At 37.1% G+C, this 21488-nt stretch overlaps 2 protein-coding genes across 2 annotated transcripts; one reads left to right on the plus strand and one right to left on the minus strand.

Moving 5' to 3' along the window:
• Positions 1-21: 21 nt before the first annotated feature.
• Positions 22-14805, plus strand: LOC131351709 (uncharacterized). The gene is made up of 4 exons (XM_058387210.1): positions 22-614; positions 7679-7790; positions 9016-9108; positions 10617-14805. The coding sequence occupies exons 1-4, from the start codon at positions 441-443 to the stop codon at positions 11921-11923; spliced, it is 1686 nt and encodes a 561-aa protein (XP_058243193.1). The 5' UTR covers positions 22-440; the 3' UTR covers positions 11924-14805.
• Positions 14806-16897: 2092 nt separating this feature from the next.
• Positions 16898-19528, minus strand: c5ar1 (complement C5a receptor 1). The gene is made up of 2 exons (XM_058388414.1): positions 19375-19528; positions 16898-18720 (listed from the first exon to the last, which is right to left on the minus strand). The coding sequence occupies exon 2, from the start codon at positions 18713-18715 to the stop codon at positions 17648-17650; it is 1068 nt and encodes a 355-aa protein (XP_058244397.1). The 5' UTR covers positions 18716-18720; positions 19375-19528; the 3' UTR covers positions 16898-17647.
• Between the last annotated feature and the right edge of the window lie 1960 nt (positions 19529-21488).

Raw genomic sequence — 21488 nt, forward strand, 5'->3', positions numbered from 1 at the left:
TTATGTAACAGCACATAGAGAGGCTTCGTCCATTCATGCGCGTGGTGGGAAAAACCTGGAGCCGCCAGCGCTGTATGCAAATTAAACGCTGGATTTAGCCAATAGGAAGCAGTCGCGCTGGATTTCTTTACATATTCATGATTGCAGCAGGAAAAAGCATCCAATAGCAGGCGACTTGAGATGAATATTCATAGATGAGTCGACCGGGAGCGTCGGCTTCAATGTACATCTGGATGAGAGGCGTGAGAGACGCGCTTACTGCTCAGTTCACGTGGAGGAAAGCTGACGAAACTAAACAACACGTTTCTGGCTGGCGCTTTAAAGGAGGATAATAAGAAGGGAAATATGCTTGTTGGTGTTTTGCTGAGGCGAAACTGGTGCTGGCGTTAATGAGCCTTACAGCGTTTTATTGAGTGAGGGGAAAGCACTTCCGTCTCCTCATGCACCGCGGAATTTCTCTCCACATGACCAGCCGCAATAAGGGGCTTCTGGAGGACGTCGTGTCCAGCCTGTGGGAGCTGGACACCGCCAGACGGAGACAGGAGAGACTCGTGCTTGGCGTCCTGGCAGATGGAGACACCGAGAACGAGCACGAGACTCTGAAATGGCAGCAGGTCAGTAAAGAAAACATCTGCATCCGGTGTGTGAATAAATATCAAAAGGAATAAAGCATTCCTGATGAATTCATACATCAGGAGCACATGGTGTGTTATGTGCTTAAACTGTACCCGCGCGTAAAGGTTGCTGAAGCTAAAATATATAATGCACTGTCACATTTAACACAATCATATATATATATATATATATATATATATATATATATATATATATATATATATATATATATATATATATATATATATATATGATTGTGTTAAATGTGTTAAATAATCTATATATATATATAGATAGATTGTGTTAAATGTGACAGTGCATTAATTTAGTAAAGGGTTTAAACTTGATCTTTTCTGTCTTGATCGCAGTTAAAACGCATCACATCCTCTGGCCCTTTGTACTGTGTGAGGCTATTTTGACAGCTGAAATTGATGTGTCTTTGGGATGGGGGTGGAGTTTGGACCCATTTTAATGGTCCATTGTTCCTTGCTAGAGATCATCACAACTTCTAGAAGGAGGACAGGAGGTATATCATAACCAGAACTAAAAAAAAAAGAAGAAGAAGAAGCTTGCAACAAAAATTGCAATGCATTTACAAAAAAAATACTTGCACTAAGCTATAAACACCTGCAGTCACCTGCATGCAGCATGGATTTGCAGACATCTGTTCAGCTGCAGCAGCACAACACATCTCCAAGCAGTCTTAACTGAAAACAAACAAACAAACAAACAAAATAAAACCAATTAAGAGCAAAAATCGTTAGGTTTGGCAAGAATGCTTTGCAGAGGAACAAGGCGCGCTTCTGTACAGCACGTGCAACACTGACGTCACTCGCAAACACTACACTATGCAAGCCCTTTGAGAGAAATTAAATAATCAAATAATGAAATAAAAAACATCCCACTCCCTGTTTCCCCTGAGGCCCCGCCCCTTTACGGTGGATCAAACAAAAGGCGTGTGGAGTGGAATACCAATGAGATGCACTCTCTCTCTCTCTCTCTCTCTCTCTCTCTCTCTCTCCCACTCGCTCTCTCTCTCTATCTCTCACGGGACAGCGCGCGCGCCCCGGAGTCACGAGCCCTTTGATCCTGAACCAGCCATGCTCGAGACACGTCAGTCAAATTAGTTGTCAGTGGCATGAGCCACAAGAAAAACTCATCACGTACTCAACACACACACACACACACACACACACTTAGATAATACTGAGATTATTTGTTATTATAATGTTATTTCTCCACGAGAGAGGCTACAATGATCATAACCATTATTTATTATTTATTATTTATTATAAGAACAATTATTCATTTAGGAAAAAATATCTAACAAAATCTGAAGATGTGCCTATTCACCAAGCACAAATAAACACTTTAAAAAAAAGAATTTTACTCTTTTAAATGTGGTTCATTTTTTTTTTTACATTAATTAATTTTTCATTAATTTTTCAACGTGTATGGAATAGATTTTTTTTTTCAATGTGATCCTTTATTTTTCCAAAATTTCCACACATTAGACGTGTTTTTCTTTTTTCATCTGCCTTCCATCTCCCCATGATTTATTTATTATTTGCATGTACATTTTTCCATATGTGGGGCATATTTATAAATAATTATTAAGTGATTTTTTAAAATGTTATTTATTTGACATCTCAGTTTATCCACATATTAGGCATGTTGTTTGTTCTTGTGATTTTCTCACATGATTAATTTTATTGTTTTATGTTTGTGTTTATTTAAATTGTTTTGTGACATTTCCCACATGTTGGACATGTTTAATGATTTAACTATTTAATAATTTATTTTTTTATTCATTATAATATTTATTTTATTTTATTTTATTTTATTTTATTTTATTTTATTTTATTTTATTTTATTTTATTTTATTTTATTTTATTATTTTGTGATTTTTTTTTTTGGACATTTCCATTTTCCATGTGTTTTTTCATGTCATTTTCTTTCCTTTTTTTCCACATAGTTATAAATCTTTTTAGTACTATGGCCACACTCTTAAGATAATACAGATAATAAATAATATAAATCTTTAAAATCCTAAAATCTTTCAAATGCTTTTTGTCTTGAATGTTCTATGTGTAACCCAAGCAGTGAGTGCAGTTAGCTAGCAGTGAGTGAAGGTTTACCTCAGACAAGCTTGGAGATTACAGCTGAAATGTGCCTCATGGCACCGACTGCATCACAGTGTCATGTAATCCTGTGTAATTGACTGAATTAGCTCATTAGCGCTGTGTGGGGGGTCCGAGTGTGGTGTAGGATCTCAGGGCTGATTCACAGATGCACATTTTACATTCAGTCATTCGGCAAAATTACAATTCAGCTGAGAACATGAGAGTTAAGATGCTCAGAGTCCTCTTATGAAAATGCTGTCAGTGTTTCAATCTTCAGATCAGAGGCCCAGAGTCGTGATAACTGGTTCCTCAGTGCTAGAGTGCAGGTGAGGCAGCGCTGGAGGAGGAAACTAACTGAGTGCAGGTGAGGCAGCGCTGGAGGAGGAAACTAACTGAGTGCAGGTGAGGCAGCGCTGGAGGAGGAAACTAACTGAGTGCAGGTGAGGCAGCGCTGGAGGAGGAAACTAACTGAGTGCAGGTGAGGCAGCGCTAGAGGAGGAAACTAACTGAGTGCAGGTGAGGCAGCGCTAGAGGAGGAAACTAACTGAGTGCAGGTGAGGCAGCGCTGGAGGAGGAAACTAACTGAGTGCAGGTGAGGCAGCGCTAGAGGAGGAAACTAACTGAGTGCAGGTGAGGCAGCGCTAGAGGAGGAAACTAACTGAGTGCAGGTGAGGCAGCGCTGGAGGAGGAAACTAACTGAGTGCAGGTGAGGCAGCGCTAGAGGAGGAAACTAACTGAGTGCAGGTGAGGCAGCGTTAGAGGAGGAAACTAACTGAGTGCAGGTGAGGCAGCGCTGGAGGAGGAAACTAACTGAGTGCAGGTGAGGCAGCGCTAGAGGAGGAAACTAACTGAGTGCAGGTGAGGCAGCGCTAGAGGAGGAAACTAACTGAGTGCAGGTGAGGCAGCGCTAGAGGAGGAAACTAACTGAGTGCAGGTGAGGCAGCGCTGGAGGAGGAAACTAACTGAGTGCAGGTGAGGCAGCGCTGGAGGAGGAAACTAACTGAGTGCAGGTGAGGCAGCGCTGGAGGAGGAAACTAACTGAGTGCAGGTGAGGCAGCGCTGGAGGAGGAACTTGATGGGATTTCTCAGTGTACAGAGGACTACACTGCTGATTATACTGAAAAACATGACACAAGGACCTGTGTGTGTGTGTGGTCTTTAATATTGAAATAAATGTGTGTGTGTGTGTGTGTGTGTGCGGTCTTTTAATATTGAAATAAATTTGTGTGTGTGTGTGTGTGTGTGTGTGGTCTTTTAATATTAAAATAAATGTAAATGTGTGTGTGTGCGTGTGTGTGTGTGTGTATTTGTGTGTGTGTGTGTGTGTGTGTATTTGTGTGTGTGTGTATGTGGTCTTTTAATATTAAAATAAATGTAAATGTGTGTGTGCATGTGTGTGTGTGCATGTGTGTGTGTGTGTGTGTGTGCATGTGTGTTTGTGTGTGTGTGTGTGTGTATTTGTGTGTGTGTGTGTGTATTTGTGTGTGTGTGTGTGTGTGTATTTGTGTGTGTGTGTGTGGTCTTTTAATATTAAAATAAATGTAAATGTGTGTGTGCATGTGTGTGTGTGTGTGCATGTGTGTGTGTGTGTGTTTGTGTGTGTGTGTGCATGTGTGTGTGTGTGTGTGCACACACCTTGACACAGTATATGAAGATTAATTATGGAGAAGTCCTCGGGGGTCTCAGAGGGAACAGAGGGCAGCTCTGAGCTGCAGGCTGCTTGCTTTTGATTGCAACATGATGGAGATTGGATTTCACTTCCAGTGGAGCTCAGTGTTCCATTCAGTCCTTCACTTTCATTCTACAAGCCTGCACTTAATGGATCGACCGAGAAGAAGTGTGAGGAGACGCGAGCCAGGCAAAAGCGATTAACACAACACAAAACACTAACACACAAAAGACCTGCTCTCACTCTTCCCTCTCTCCTCTTTTTCTCTTTGTCTTCCTCTTTCATTCTCTGCCATCCATCACTTAAACGCGTTGCCATGGTAGCAAGTCAGCATTAATACAGTCACGGTCATGTCGGATATTAGACGCTGCTCATTTCGGACTGAACAACATTACACAAAAGTAAGAGAAAACTTGTAGAAGATAAACTTGTTGAAGTTGGAATTATGTGTGTTTTAAGGACAGAGAGACTGTGTGTGTGTGTGTGTGTGTGTGTTCATGGGGATTAAAATTCAGGATTTATGTAAATGAAGACTGTTTCAGACAGATAGTGGGCTCAGGGAACACATCAGTTCTCCTATCAGTCAGCAGGCTGCAGATTTCTCTCACACAGCCTTTATTTCCATTTATCCTGCTTTTATCCAGCAGAAGATCTCTTCTCGTGGCTTTGATATTGAAATCCAGACTTTAAAATTGCGAGATACATCGTAAAGGCTTAAATAAAACGAAAGGACAAATGCATTAAAATTAAATTGAATTGTAAATATGAAATCTTAAGCTACTTCAGATAGATGGAGAAGCAGCTGGGAGATCAATTATAATGGAATTTATTTTAAAATAGAGAGTCAAGGTTTCTTCCTCACATCATCACAGGGAGTTTTTCCGTGCCACCTTCGCCACAGGCTTGTTCATTAGGGATAAAATAGTTACAGTAATAGTTAAAATAGGGATTAAATAGTAGACAACGTCCATTGTAAAAAGCGCTATGCAAAAACAAAACTGAATTGAAGGGGGGGGGGCAGAGAGACAGACAGAGAGAGAGAGTAAAAAGGCACAGTCTCTTTGGAGGCCTAAAGACAATACTCCCCTTTTCAAGGCACTTTTAATAGAGGGAGAGACAGAATGAGAATGAATGAATGAATTAATGAATGAAGGTATGAAGGTATGAATGAATGAAAGAAAGAAAGAAAGAAAGAAAGAAAGAAAGAAAGAAAGAAAGAAAGAAAGAAAGAAAGAAAGAAAGAATGAATAAATGAATGAATGAATGAATGAATAAAGGTATGTATGAATGAATGAATAAATGAATGAATGAATGAATGAATGAATGAATAAAGGTATGAATGAATAAATGAATAAAGGTATGAATTAATAAATGAATAAAGGTATGATTGAATGAATGAATGAATAAATGAATAAAGGTATGAATTAATAAATGAATAAAGGTATGAATTAATAAATGAATGAAGGTAAGAATGAATGAATGAATAAAGGTATGAATGAATGAATGAATGAATGAATGAAGGTAAGAATGAATGAATGAATGAATGAATGAATGAATGAAGGTAAGAATGAATGAATGAATGAATGACTAAAGATATGAATGAATGAATGAATGAATGAAGGTAAGAATGAATGAATGAATGAATGAAGGTAAGAATGAATGAATGAATGAATGAATGAATGAATGAATGAATGAAGGTAAGAATGAATGAATGAATGAATGACTAAAGATATGAATGAATGAATGAATGAATGAATGAATGAATGAAGGTAAGAATGAATGAATGAATGAATGAATGAATGAATGAAGGTAAGAATGAATGAATGAATGAATGACTAAAGATATGAATGAATGAATGAATGAATGAAGGTAAGAATGAATTAATGAATGACTAAAGATATGAATGAATGAATGAATGAATGAATGAATGAATGAATGAATGAATGAAGGTATGAATTAATAAATGAATAAAGGTAAGAATGAATGAATGAATAAAGATATGAATGAATGAATGAATGAAGGTAAGAATGAATGAATGAATAAAGGTATGAATGAATGAATGAATGAATGAAGGTAAGAATGAATGAATGAATGACTAAAGATATGAATGAATGAATGAATGAATGAAGGTAAGAATGAATGAATGAATAAAGGTATGAATGAATGAATGAATGAATGAATGAATGAATGAATGAATGAATGAATGAATAAAGGTATGAATGAATGAATGAATGAATGAATGAATGAATGAATGAAGGTAAGAATGAATGAATGAATGAATAAAGGTATGAATGAATGAATGAATGAATGAATGAATGAATGAATGAATGAATAAATAAAGGTATGAATGAATGAATGAATGAATGAAGGTATGAATGAATGAATGAATGAATGAATGAATGAATGTATGAATGAATGAATGAATGAATGAATGAATGAATGAACATGTTAAAAAAAATACAAATAACAAGCGAAACAAACGAGAGAAGACAGAATAATATTCCCTTGTGTAAGTGCCTCATAATAAATGATAAACAAATTATAACTTGACAGCTGAACAGGACTGAATGCAGAGAGAAATAAAAATAGAAAACAGGAAAAATAATGAAGAGAAATGAGTAGAGACTTCAGGAATGTGCAGCATGAGCTGTGTTTAATCTCAGTGTATTCATGTTATTCAGTTAGATGTACTCATGTAAGTATGTTACTTGCTTTGTGTCACTGTTTATATAATTTAATACATATGGATACAATGAGCTCCATGTTTTCGTCTGCCCAGATCACATGGACGGATTTCACCACATGTCTGTTTTTTGTTTGTTTGTTCAATATTTAAATCACAGAAGCACTTTGGTGAAGAAATTGAACATCGTACCATTAACAGAACGATCTCTGTCAATACCCTCATCCTCCAGCCACATGGTCTCCACTAATTATCCAGATTTGGATGGAGAACATTAATAAATTATTCATTGCTTTATTAAGGTGGCACAGCATTATTTGATTTTCTGTCTCCCAAAGATAGGAGCTCCTCACAATGGATTTCCCTTTCATAGCTTTCACTAATTCAATAATGATTAGGTGGATAATAAGAGACACAATAAGAGAGAGTGTGTGTAGGCTAAATATGTGCCATGTTCAATAGTCTTGTGCAATTGATACAGCACTGGTGTTAAGAGAAATGAAATCATATTTGTTAATATGGGGAAAACACACGGACTAGAAGTAGGACCCTGACACTAATCAGCCTTCATAACTATGTGTATTGCAGAAGCAGCCCGCTGTTGCCCCCGGTGGTGTGATGGAGGTACTGCAGGAGCAGCTCAGTGAGTTGACGATGAACGCCAACACAGAGGACAACCTGGAGCATGTGTCAAGCTCAGGTAGCATATAATAAAATATAAAATATAAAAATATAAAATTAAATTAAATTAAATTAAATTAAATTAAATTAAATTAAACTAAACACAAACATAATAAAAAATAAATAAAACTATGCATCAGAATTAGAGATATAGACTATGTAAATATAGAAATATAGACTGTTATCTGTATGTGCGAGTGTACTTATATTGTAAAAATACCTTTACTTATGTGCAAAAATGTCTAAATGTGTTCATAAATGGGGTGTTTTTGATCAGGAGCTATAGATGCCTGATGGGAAATTTTTACTGATATAAAAGAAAGGCTACAAAACAAACAGTAAAGCTGGAAGAACACTGCTAGCTAATAAGGATTTTTTTTTTTTAAAGAAAGAAAGAAAAAGAAAACAGGTAAAACAGACATAACAGCGTGTGCAGTCTTGTCAGTGATTACAATTTTTATTTATTAATGAAAGACACTTTATTCATTTATAGTTCAGTTTAATGTTGGGAAGCTTCCACAATACAGGTTTGTTCCTGTAATCACGTTACATATTCTCCTGAGGCTAAACAAGGCAAAATAAATCAAACCAAAAATAAAATAAAAATCAGCATGTTGCAGGAATACGTCCTGAAGATTTTCACACATTTTTCACAGATTTTTGATTATTTACCTCTGACTCCTACAAAGCGCTGACACTAGAGACTCCTTCCATTACTGTGAAATAAATAAGAAACACCTCCTTAGAGAAAACCTTTAAACACTTACCCCGAGGCTTAGATTTTGTGGATCATCTGCTATATACAGTAAGTCCATGTGACTGAGATGGTACTATAGACATATTATGGAAATGCTACTATAGACATAATAATGCATTATTAATCTTTAATCATTAATATGTGATTTTCATTACATCCAGAATGACTTTCTGTGGCACTGTGGTATAAACCGTAATAAAATACAAGACTTACTAGATACACACAAGCATTATTTAGACCCAAGTTGCTCCTTTGTGTTTGGCAAGGCAATATTAAAATCATTAAGAAGATTGATTTTTGCTTCAGAGCTCCAGCTTCCAACTTTGTTAACATCACTTGCTTCTCAAAGTGCAGACTGCTGGATAGAAAAGACTTGATTGTAGACTGCATAAAGATTACAAGCTCAACATGGAGGAAAACTTATTTGTTTATATTACAATATCTTGTAATTATGTCTGACTTTGTATGTACGGTTGTGTGTCCTCAGGTTTTTACGAGCAAAGTGAGATTCAGTCCGCGTTAAGACCCTCGAGATCTTCTCCAAGTCTTTCTTTCTACAGCCACAGTGGCAGATCAGTAGGTCAGTCTGTACTCCAGTTATTCATTCATCTATGCTTTATACACATGAGTGTCTCAGTGACAACTCAATGATTATGATCACTCTAAATAGATCTGCTATTTCTTTCTCTTATATGTTTTAAGATAATAATAATATGTTTAATCTGCAGGTCAAAGCTAAAAAAAAAACTTGAATACATATGTTTATAAGTCTTTAATAATCTTTAGATAGAGAATAAAACAGTCCTGGGTGTGTAAATATGGGAAAATAATCAGTCATGGTGTGGTGTGAAGTAGATTTTTCTCCTATAATGTTGTGAAGTGTTTTATACTACACTAATTTGCCAACTATTATTCATTTAAAAAGCAACATCATTATTTCCATCCATTTATAGTTACATTTAATGTTGTGGAACATCTGAAACAGATTGCTTCCTGTTATAGCAACAGGGGGATGTGGTAGATTAGTGGTTAATGTGTTGGGCTACTGATTAGAAGGTTGTGAGTGGTATCCCAGGTCCACCAAGCTGCCACTGTTGGGCCCCTGAGCAAAGCTTTGTAGTTAAGGTGTTGGACAACTTATTAGAAGGTGATGAGTTTGAATCCCAGGTCCACCAAGCTGCTGCTGCTGCCGGGCCCCTGAGCAAAGCCCATAACCTTCAATTGCTCAGTTATATAAATTGAGATAAAAATGTAAGTCACTCTAGATAAGAGAGTTTGACAAATGCCAGAAAATCAACTGCACAGATCCTGTCTTTTTCTGTTTCTTGAATTTAAGACTTAAACCAAGAAAAGTCCATTGTTCAGAAAACTTTCTCTTTCTCTGGCCAGAAAACTGACTATTACAAAGTGCCGACACTGGAGACTCCTTCCATAAATGTTATATAAAAACGTTTCCAAGTAGAAAGGTTGCCCATATGAAAGATTATACATTTTTCAGTGTTACCTAACAACACATCTTTAATCTGCTGATATGGAATGTCCACAATACTTGTACATTTGAATGAATGAATTGTGCCTAAAAACAATAATGCATTAGAGAGAGTACATTAAAACAGTATAAATCTGTGATTTACCCTGCAGTTACTGGCAATATTGTCAGAGTTGCTGTTATTGGAAATACATCAGTATCTCCTACATAAGATCTCTAAGAGGATGCATTATGATGATGTATATATATATATATATGTGTGTGTGTGTGTGTGTGTGTTTATACTGATTGGTTTAGTAGAGCTGCATGGTCTACCTTTGTTTATTTTTCTCATATCGCAGAAGGCTTTAATATACTCTCAGGATGAAACCTCTAAAAAGGAACTTTTGATGAATTGCAAAGTTCATATGATCTGACAAGTGTGAATAATTTCGGTCAGAATAATGCAGACTAGTTTCTTAACAATATCAACTCAGAAGTCTTCTGTCTAATACCTTGTAAGGCTTATTAAAACTGCAGTGAATATGAATCATATGAATATATGAACAATCTCAGTTTTGATCTGGATAATGATACTGAATTTGCTTCATCTTTCCCAGAAGACGCCTACATGCAGGACTGGGAGGGTCAGAGGGCACGACCCTTGCGATCTTTTCTGCCCCGTTCATTCTCTGCCCCATACTCCCCTTTAGAGGGCATCGCAGAAGGAATTGAGGATGCCGAGGATGATGACAATGGATCACTGTGGTCAAAAGGTCAAACTGCAAATGGAGAGGACGTGAACGGACCTGACATGGCTCCCATTATGAATTTAAATGAGGATGGTGGACCTGTTGGGATCCATTGTGATCATCAAGGTCCCACTGTGGAGGTGGATGAGGGCCCCACAGAAGAAGACATTCAGCAAGCCATGCGTGTTGAGACCTATATTTTGGGTCTTCTACAACGCTATAGCATCGATGAAACTCCCACCTCTACAGAAGCCCTTAGTTCTGCACCTGATCACTGGCAGGAACTACATGCTTATCCCCCTGACTACTGTGAACAATCTGAAAATTCAGAGTGGCAGAAATGGGAAATCTTTAGAGATGAAAACGCATCACAGAATAGATACTATCTGGGAAATGAGACTAATCTCTTCTCACAGGCTTGTAAAGACCCAGGCTCCTCCATAGACTCATCCACGATTGTGGCTGATATAGATTCCCATTGTCTTCATCATTCCTGTGTTTCTATTCCTTTAACTTCTGAATCTCCTAAACAAGACTGGGAAACTACATCTCTGGAATTGGCACATCAACTGCCCTTAGGCAGACTGTATCAGGCGGAAAGCTGGTCATCAGTTGGGCAGAGGCTTGTAAAGACAACCAACCAGTCCCGATCAGAAGGCAGCTTCCAGTCCCATGGTTTTACCATTGAACCAGAGCATGGATACCACACACTGGGGCAGGAAACAGACATACACTGCTTCAGTGAAGATTATATGTCCAGTCAGAGACTCTGGAGCTCCACGATAGACCTCAGTCAAGAAGAGAAGGCGATGTTGCTCAGAGCAGAGGAACAACTGCTGCAAGACACACACCTACCAATTCAGATCAGCCCACCTTCGTGTACTAAGTACACTGGGCAGGACCACCATGTCGGGAATGACCTGATTGCTAGAGGAACTCAGGAAGAAGGATCTGACTCCAGTCTGAGTGAGACATGCTCCCCAGGGTCCAGCTCAAGGTCAAGTGACTCAGATGACAGTGGGGGCCTTGTCTGGCCTCAACAAGTGCCCCCATATGTGCCTTCTTTCTCCCAGAATGCACCTACTGCTATGGTCAGGATCAAAGCCTCGCATGCACTAAAGAGGAAGATCTTGCGTTTCCGCTCAGGCTCACTAAAGGTCATGACCACTGTCTAGTCTTAGATATGGCATTTGAGATTCATTTGGTATATGCTGTGCTTCCAGTGTTGGTGTAATGGTGTTAGAAAGTGGAGTCCATCCACCAGAGCTGGATATAATAGATGTCCAAATTCTGACCTAGTTGAATGTTATGGAATCTGCTGGACAGTTTACAGTGCTGGCTTAGCATGGAGACTTACAAACACACAAACAAACTTTTTGATTCTCTGGTTGAGAGACTTGAGGACTCTTCTCAACATTCTTGTAACTTTGCCTTTTGTTTTCAATGATCAAGACCAAACTGATATTCCTGACTTGTGGATATTTAATCCTGTCCTGGGTGTCATGGTACAGTAGCAGGTATTGTTGCTGCTTATGTCATATCTGAAATTCATTTCCTACGGATGTTGGCGGCGGTAGCTCAAACGGGTAAGGCTCTGGGTTGTCGGTTAGGGGTTCGATACCTAGTACCACCAAGCTGCCACTGTTGGGCCCTTGAGCAAGGCCCTTATCCTCCTCTGTTCTAGAGGTGCTGTATCATGGCTGACCCTGCGCTCTGACCCCTAAGCTGGGATGTGCAAAGAAAAGGATTTCACTGTGCTGTAAAGTATATGTGACAAATATTCTTCTTCTGTTATCCCCCACCTAAACATACTGGTCAGTGGATTGTCTTTTTGCCATGGACTGGTACCCCATCCAGGGTGTATTCCGACTTGTTCTTGGGACAGGCTCTATATTAACCACAACCATGTCCAGGATAAATTGACTAAAGACAAATCAAGACAATGAGGGTCACCAGTCCTAAGATGGACATGACACTGATTGATACCATCTTATTTGAAGCATTTCTCTTGATATTGCTGCACTTGGATAGTTGCTAAAGGCTTCTCTTTGGTGCATATCATGGCTGGAATAACTGCAGGAAGCAAGAAGGATTTTGTATCTTTAGATTCAGACTTTCTTTAGTGCATTTCATGTGAAGTGCCTGAAGTGGGCTATTACAGGTAATTAACCACCTGCTCTCCCCCCCCCCCTTTTGTACTGTTCAACTTTGTAGTATGTAACACTATGTCAAGTTAATTCTGAATGTTGCCTCTTATAATGACTCTTTGAAAAGCCATATGCAGTTTAATGTTTATACTACATGAGATCTCCTAACAAAGATATCCAGTTTTTTCTTTAGGTTTATTGTGAATCTCACACAGGCATGGATGTTCTTACTGAGTTAATTTTAAATCATACTAGCTTCTAACACTTCTGGATGTGTGTCATGTGGATTCCACAAAGCAACTCCTGTAGCCTTTTCCTGTTGTCAAGAGATGGTGTTCAAACACAAACTGGACACCTTGATGTTGTCACTGGTAATGAGTAGGGGGGTCAGCAAAGGTGTAGACACTCCATGTTACAGTGGAACCTTGGCATACGAATGCTCTCCCTTGCGAACTTTAGCCTTAAGAATTGAAATTTTGCAAGAAATTTGCATCAGAATTTGGCATGCGAACCCAACCAAACTGAACACCAGCCAAGTTGCGTCCGGTAGCTGTTCAAAACTTGTTTGTGTCAGTGGAAAGCCAAGCGAAACCAACCAAATCGAGTTCATGAGTTTTTTTCAGTCAAGGGAAGCTGTTTTGAAAGAGTCAACTCACGATACCAACGTTGCCTTCGGCATGCGTTCAAAAGCTAGGTGATTTTTCGGGTGTTTTTTTGTTGACGGATTGGTGGCGTGGCTGCTCTATTCTATTTTTAGCCCAAGCTTGGTGGCACAACTTCCTGTGAGGAGCCTTGACATGGAACGCTTGGCTTGGGTCAGTTCTTGGTAAGCAGCCATACACTTTACATACGCTTCATATTGGTAATATTGGTCATATTTTTAGGTGGCTGGAACAAATTATCTGCATTTATATTATTTCTTATGAGAAAATTTGTTTTGCAAAACACATTTTTCACCTCAAGGTCTCACCTCCATGAATTAAATTGCCAAGGTTCCACTGTATTTATTCGCTGATAGAAGCTGTATGGTGGTGTGTGAGACATGCTCTCCAAGCTTCAGGTTAAAGTCTTATGACTCATATGATAGTACAAGCTTTTTCTGGCTTCATGTTTGCTTTCTTTCTCCCAGAATGCAAGTGTATGGTTTATGTGCCCTTGACAAAACCCTGAAAGCAGAAAGTCTTTTATGCTCTTTTATAAAATTATCTGGAACTGCTCTTTAAGTACGAGACGACGCCACCCAGCGTACCAGTTGAACATAAGTTGTTTCTGTCTGTTTCTGAAAGCACTGCCGACCTCTGTATGAAAAATAGCCATTCAGAAAGCTGTACAAATCTGTATATTTAACATAAAATGAATGTTTAAATGACTATTTCTGTGAATGTACTCTATCCCAGACTTTTGTACATAATGGAGTATTGTCTTGCCTGCTGTTTTTACGCCAGCGTCTTTGCATTTTAGATGCCGATTTTTTTTTACTGTTTGGAAACGCTTTCTGATTCCCTTTTACTGCATGATGAGGATAATAAAGCTTTTATATTAACAACCCGTTTATTTACACATCTTGCCAATGAATGAGAGACAGTGTCAGAAACTCCTTGGTCAAAAAAGCTTTTGAGTCTTTCGTTAACAAAAGTAGATTTTATTGAGAATTAACAAAGCCTGAAAAAACTCTGAAACCCGGTCTCTGCAGACCCTTTCTTTGGAGAAACATCTATTCCCTTTCAATTGTCCCCTACCCCTTACAGTATGTCTTGAGTATTTAAAAACATGGTTACACACATCCATCCTTGTCCATCTTGACTAACTGTATGTACTTAGATAATAGTGGAGTAACTGAACCACAGCATCTTCTTTTGATTATTATAATAAACTTGAATGTTTTTTCTTTGAAAATTTATTCTCTAAAATATTGCACAGCAGTAATTTTTACTATACTATACTATAATTTAATTCTTGTATAATTCCTATATAATGTCATTGGAATATTCATTATTGTCTAAACCTGATACTTGTGCTGAAACTTTCATAATCACAGTGAAAATCTGCACAATGAACAGAATTCATTTGGTATTTTTATCCCAAAATGCCAAAAATATTAAATATATTGATTTATTTTCTATCCTTTTCTGAAATAAATAAATAAATAAATACAATTAGATTGTTTCATATTTCTTTCTTTAATGGAAACAATTTTTTCCCTAAAATAAATAAATAAATAATAAAAAATCCCTAAAATCCTGTAAATATAAAATAAAGATGCAGAAGATATTATTTCTAGCATTTAAAAATATATAAAAGTAGTTGAACTACATACTTAATTAAACAAACAATTAAATGTACAATATGTACAAAAATAAAATGTATATTATTTCCCTTTTAGCTAATTTCAGTTGATTATCCAAATATTCATGAGCTTATATCCTCTCAGACTCGCGTCAAAATGTAATTTATAAATGTGAGATATTCTCAATATTCTCACCATACTTTTATTTTCTGCACTTTTATATAAATAGCACATTTATTTTTCTCTCAGAAGCCCCTGGTATCTACCTCTTAGCAGCTCTACCCATGTCTACAGTACTTACTAAATAAAAGGGAGTATCTAGCTAGCAACAGTGTTTTTTTAGGCACATCCTGAAGAAGTTCACAGTGTACAGAAGGTGGGGTTGTGTGAAAATTGATTTTTATGGACATCTCTGGGAAGACCCAGGACACGCTGGAGGGACTATGTCTCTCGGCTGACCTGGGAACGCATCAGAATCCCCTGGAACAGCTGGAGGAAGTGTCTAGGGAGAGGGAAGTCTGGGCATCCCTGCTTAGACTGCTGCCCCCATGACCCGGCTCCGGATAAGTGGCAGACAATGAATGGAGATTATTTGTGCAAATAAAAAATGCAAACATTGTGAATGCATAAATATATTAATGGCCCATTGCTGTGTAAATATTTTATTAATGTATTATTATTATCATCATTTTTATTATTATTAATATTATTATTATTATTATTATTATTATTATTATTATTATTATTATTATTACCTATTTTCCAGTTTAAAATTTTACAAATTTTATTATTCATTATTTTTTTATTTATTATATTATTTTATCATTATTATTATTATTATTATTATTATTATTATTATTATTCATTGGCAGACTGTATCAAAACACAAATAATAATAAAAACATGAATCTTTTTTTTTTAATCACAAAAAGTCTTAGTTTTAATGATAAAAAAAATATTCATACAAAAGAAATATGCCTTTGAGGAACACACATGCATAGAAATGCTGACAAAAAGATTTCAGAAAAGGATAGATTTCCTGCAACACTTCAAGTTTCAGATCCGTATAATATTCACACATGTTGACGACAACAAGTTGCTCAACTTGCACAAAAAAAGATATATCAGCTTTTTTTTTTCGAGCAACACAGTGGCTTAGAGGTTAGCACTGCTGCCTCACAGCAAGAAGGTCCTGGGTTCAAATCCTGGGTTTGAACAGGCGGGGGCCTTTCTGTGTGGAGTTTGCATGTTCTCCCCGTCTCTGTGTGGGGTTTACTCCGGTTTCCTCCCACAGTCCAAAAACATGTACATTAGGTTGATTGTTAATTCTCAATTGCCCATAGAAGTGAGTGTGTGTGGTTGTCTGTCTATATGTGTGGCCCTGTGATGGACTGGTGACCTGTCCAGGGTGTACCCCTGCCTATTGCCCAATGTGTGCTGGGATAGGCTCCAGCAGATCCCCATGACCATAATTAGGAATAAAGTAAACATAGAAAATGGATGAATTTTATCTTTTTTAGTTCATTTACATTTGCCCAGATTGTCCCAGGATCTTACTTTCTATTCTGATCAATACTCTCAGACACACACACACACACACACACACACACTAGGTCATGCTAATTTTAAGGTTCAAAATTGTTAATAGTTGATAATGATAATAATGATGATGATTATTATGATTATTTATATATATATATATATATATATATATATTTTTTTTTTTTTTGTAATGTATTTTTTATTAACACTTAATATTGAACAAATTGCATACCCTACTTATGAAGAAAAACAAATATTTAATCTGTGGGAGCTTTAGTTCCATTAAATGATGCTTTTCAATTTAGAAAACCTCAAACGTTTATGTTTTTGAGGAGAAGGTGTGTCCAAGCAGGAGCCCGAGTTTGCTCAACATCCTCTTCGCTGTGTGGTCATTTTGTACAGAAGTTGTAAAATATTATTTCTCCTTTTAAATGCAGTAGAGATGTTAAGAAATCCAGTTCAAACCAGTCTGAGAGATGAAGCTGGGCTGGGTCAAGCTCTCGGACGTACTTATGACTAGGGTTAAATGTGGTGTAGCTGAATACATCGTGCTGGTCACTGAGTAACATACGGTACATCTATATTGCTCATTTAAAATATATACAGCAATATATATATATATATATATATATATATATATATAATATATATGCATATATTCTTCTTATTCTTATAATAATAATAATAATAATAATAGTAATAATAGTAAAATATACATAAATACAATGTACTGACACATTTGTTTTCAATTCTTCATGACTTGACGTCACCTATTTTGATGCTCGAGTCAAAGGAAACAGCAAAATAATCAGAAATTACAAGCATGCTGAAAAAATTCATTATAAGTAAATGAGGTTTAAGCTATACAAAATGTGTGTGTCTGTGGAGATGAGCAATGTTCTACATCTAGCTTCTGGAAGCTTCTATTTAATTGTGACCCGAGTCCTCTCCATAGCCTCGGTGTCAGTGGTGCTCTTGGTGTTCATTGTTATACTGTGTCCTCGAGTCGGCTCCTCTGTTGCGAAGTTGAGTACGCTCTTCAGGGTCTTGGTCAAGCTCTCCCTAAAACCTCGGCCCAGGCAAACATAGAGCAGTGGGTTCAGGCAGCTGTTGAAGTAAGCCAGGCAGAGAACTAAAATCTGAGCCAGGTGAAGGTTTGCCCTTTTGTCACCCACTGCCTGATTCGTCATAAGAATAACAATGTCAATAACATGTAAGGGAATCCAGCACAGAAAGAAGGTGACCACTACGGCTAGGATGACCCGCAAGGTACGTGCTGACCTGTCGCTATTCTTCCTGTGTGCCCTCTGGTACACTGCCCAATGGCTTAAACAGATTATCACAAAAGGCAGAAGGAAACCCAACAGGAAGCGCACCATAACCATGGCCCAGGCATGCGCTATGTTTGTGTAATGGCCTACACACAGTATCTTCGACCCATGTTCTTTTTCAGTCATGTGGATGAACTGGGGAATGGTCCCAATTAGCGCCATCACCCAGGTACCCAGACAGACCCAGCGAGCCAAGCGTGGCTGCCTCCAGTTCTGGCACCAAGCAGGCCGAGTCACTAGGAGCCATCGGTCCAAACTGATGATGGTTAATATCAGCACGCTGCAGTACATGAACAGATACAGTAGGCCATGCAGTATTTTGCAGGCTACTGGACCAAAGGGCCAGTGCATATCTTGAGCCAGCGGTACCATCAGCAGGGGCAGGGATAAACAGCATAGCAGGTCAGTCAAGGCCAGGTTCAGGAACCATTGAGCATTAACTGAACGGGGCATCCTGAATGCCGTCACCCAGACGACCAGACCGTTGCCGGGGACACCCAACAAGAAGACAATTGCATAGCAGATCAGCGCAAACCAGTGACGCCACCCGATCACGGACACGCCATTGACCTCAATCAGTGAACAGTTTTTTGCTTCACCACATGGGTTTGTTATGTTGCTGAAATCAATTTCTGGATAATCATCAGTGTAGTCCTCCATTTTAGCTGTGAGGAGAAGGGAAAGAGTAGGAGGCAATATTAAGAACAAATGCAAGAACAAATGATGACCAGAAAGAGCTTTTTTTTTTTTTTTATTTATATTGATCTTATTGACAACGTTTGGCATCAATCAGTTATTTTATTTTCTGAACAATTTCATATGAAATAGGACTAAACTAAAAATGCTTTGCACCATGCTGGAACCCTTGGTGGAACCCTCGTCTGCACCTTTAGTCACTGTGCAGTTTAATTGTAAAATACTTTTAAAACTTAATTCAGGTACATAAATAGAGTAGAATAAATATTTGGATCATGTATTGCATCAGGCACAAATAAGACATAAGAGAAGTATAAAGAAAGAAAGAAAGAAAGAAAGAAAGAAAGAAGTGCCTCTCCTTTTCATTTATTTCTCTGCATCCTTAATCCTTAATGACCATTTACCAAACTAACCGCAAGAAAACAAACAAAAACACAAGCACAATCTTTTCCTTTTCCAGCTCTCTGGCTCTTGGGATCATTTTCTTGTCCATTATCGAGACATTAGTGATGCATTTGCAAAGAAAATTGAAGAAAAACTAGTTGAATGTAAAGTACTGTCTGTAGAAAGCAATACTGACAGCATGAATACTCTTCATGAATGTCTAACACTCAGTTACTCACCTTCAGATGAAGCGCTGAATGTTGAATAATGTGTTCAGTGAGGCTTTACACGTTCAGGCTTGTGTGTGTGATCTACTATCAGCTGCTGTGTTTATACTGAGATAGAAAGGAAGTGACTATGTCCAAACTACGCCTTTGAACATACGCCTTTTTTTGAGCCACATACAAGCAGAGACTTTTTAAATAAACACCTAAACGTCTAATGTTTTGTGCTGTTTTTTGAAAAAAAAAAAATCAGTATACTTAAATAATAAGTATAAACCTGTATAAATAAAAAAAAATAAAAAGAACCTAAAAAATAAAAATAAAAAAGAGGGATTTCCCCTCGGAAAACATACAGATTTACATGTGCAAAAAAAAATGTTTTTTTCTGAGAGAAATTAAATAAAGATATATTTGTAACAGATCATAAATATACCTTCCTAATATGTTTTCTGCTTAGGTAGGAAATCGTTAATATATTTTAAAAAAATTATTATAATAATAATTAAATATTTTTTAATTAATAATAATTAATAATAATTTAATTAAATTTTTAAATAATAATAATAATAATAATAATAATAATAATAATAATAATAATAGTTAATATTATTTACATTATTTAATATTTAATAATATTTCATGTTAATATTAATATTTCACTCCCGCTGTCTTATATATATAAAACAATGTCCAATAATAATAATAATAATAATAATAATAATAATAATAATAATAATAATAATAATAATAATGCCTGCATTATAATAATTTATCTCAATTAAATCATATTTATATAGCCTTTTTAACAATATATCTGCTTTACAGAAATATATTAATCCACAATAAAAATTATTTAAATTACCGATTTATGAGCAAGCCTGAGGCAACAGCCATGAGTAAAAATTCCCTGAAGTGATTTGAGGAAGAAACGTTGAAAGAAACTGGAATCAAAATGGGGAAAAAAAGGAACTCATCCTCATCTGGTGACACCGGTTAATGCAATTAAATAATTCCCCTTCTATAACTTTGTAAAATATGGTCAAAATGTGCAATCTCTTAATAAGGGAATTTATTCTAGTTTTAATATGAAGTCGATTTTATTGAAGTAGGAAAGAACTTATTCCGGATGAAAACAGAACTGATCTTATGTAATGCAGTATAGAGTTATTTCTTTACAGTTTTTGAGTGGATCTATTCACAGTAATCTCAGGTATCTCCAGGCTGTCTATGTGGAGCATGTCTTCAACATGTCCTCCATGTCCTCAGCCTGTCCTCCAAGTGATGAGTGATCAATAATGACTTAAGAGGATATTAGGATATTGTAAAGTATTGCAAAGTTTATAATTGTGTTGGCTAGATGATTAGATCAGAGCATCTCCAAAACCGCAGCTCTTGTGGGGTGTTCCCGGTCTGCAGTGGTCAGTATCTATCAGAAGTATCCTTTAAGTCCTGTAGATATCCCTTGAGTCCTGTAAGTTGCAACTGATCCGACTTAAAGGATCTGCTGCTAACATCTTGGTACCAGATTCCTCAGCACACCTTCAGGGATCTAGTGGAGTCCATGCCTCGACGGGTCAGGGCTGTTTTGGCAGCAAAAGTGGGACCAAAACAATATTAAGCAGGTGGTCATAATATTATGCCTGATCACTGTATATAATTGTCTAATTGTGTTTTTTTAAAACAAAGAACAAAACTTCACTTAACCCCTAATATGTTTCTGAAAGGTGAATTGATTCATCATGTATTCATGTATTATTTATTCATCATGTATTAAAGCAGTCATGACAACTTCTTTACCACCGACTTGAACACTGGATGAACTCTGTAAAATGACCTAAACCTGCTTCCTGAGCTTGTGTGATAAAGCTAGCAGTGCTGATAATGTTTAGCTGGTAACCATAACACTTTTTCATGGCTGCTTACCCAACATGCTTGCACCATGGCACACATTTCTCAGTTCACACTTGTAGCAATCAATTTTGGTGTGTTGTTTTGTTTGGAAACTGGGAAACTACGGCTTGCCGTTGAGGCTATTTTATGTGTCAAGAGTAAAAGTGAACAGGGTTAGAGTTTTACTCCTGTTGTATCACTGAAGTTGGGCGACAATGATATTTTATTGTTATCCATTT

The sequence above is a fragment of the Hemibagrus wyckioides genome, linkage group LG04, assembly GCF_019097595.1.
Source record: "Hemibagrus wyckioides isolate EC202008001 linkage group LG04, SWU_Hwy_1.0, whole genome shotgun sequence".
Lineage (NCBI taxonomy): Eukaryota > Metazoa > Chordata > Actinopteri > Siluriformes > Bagridae > Hemibagrus > Hemibagrus wyckioides.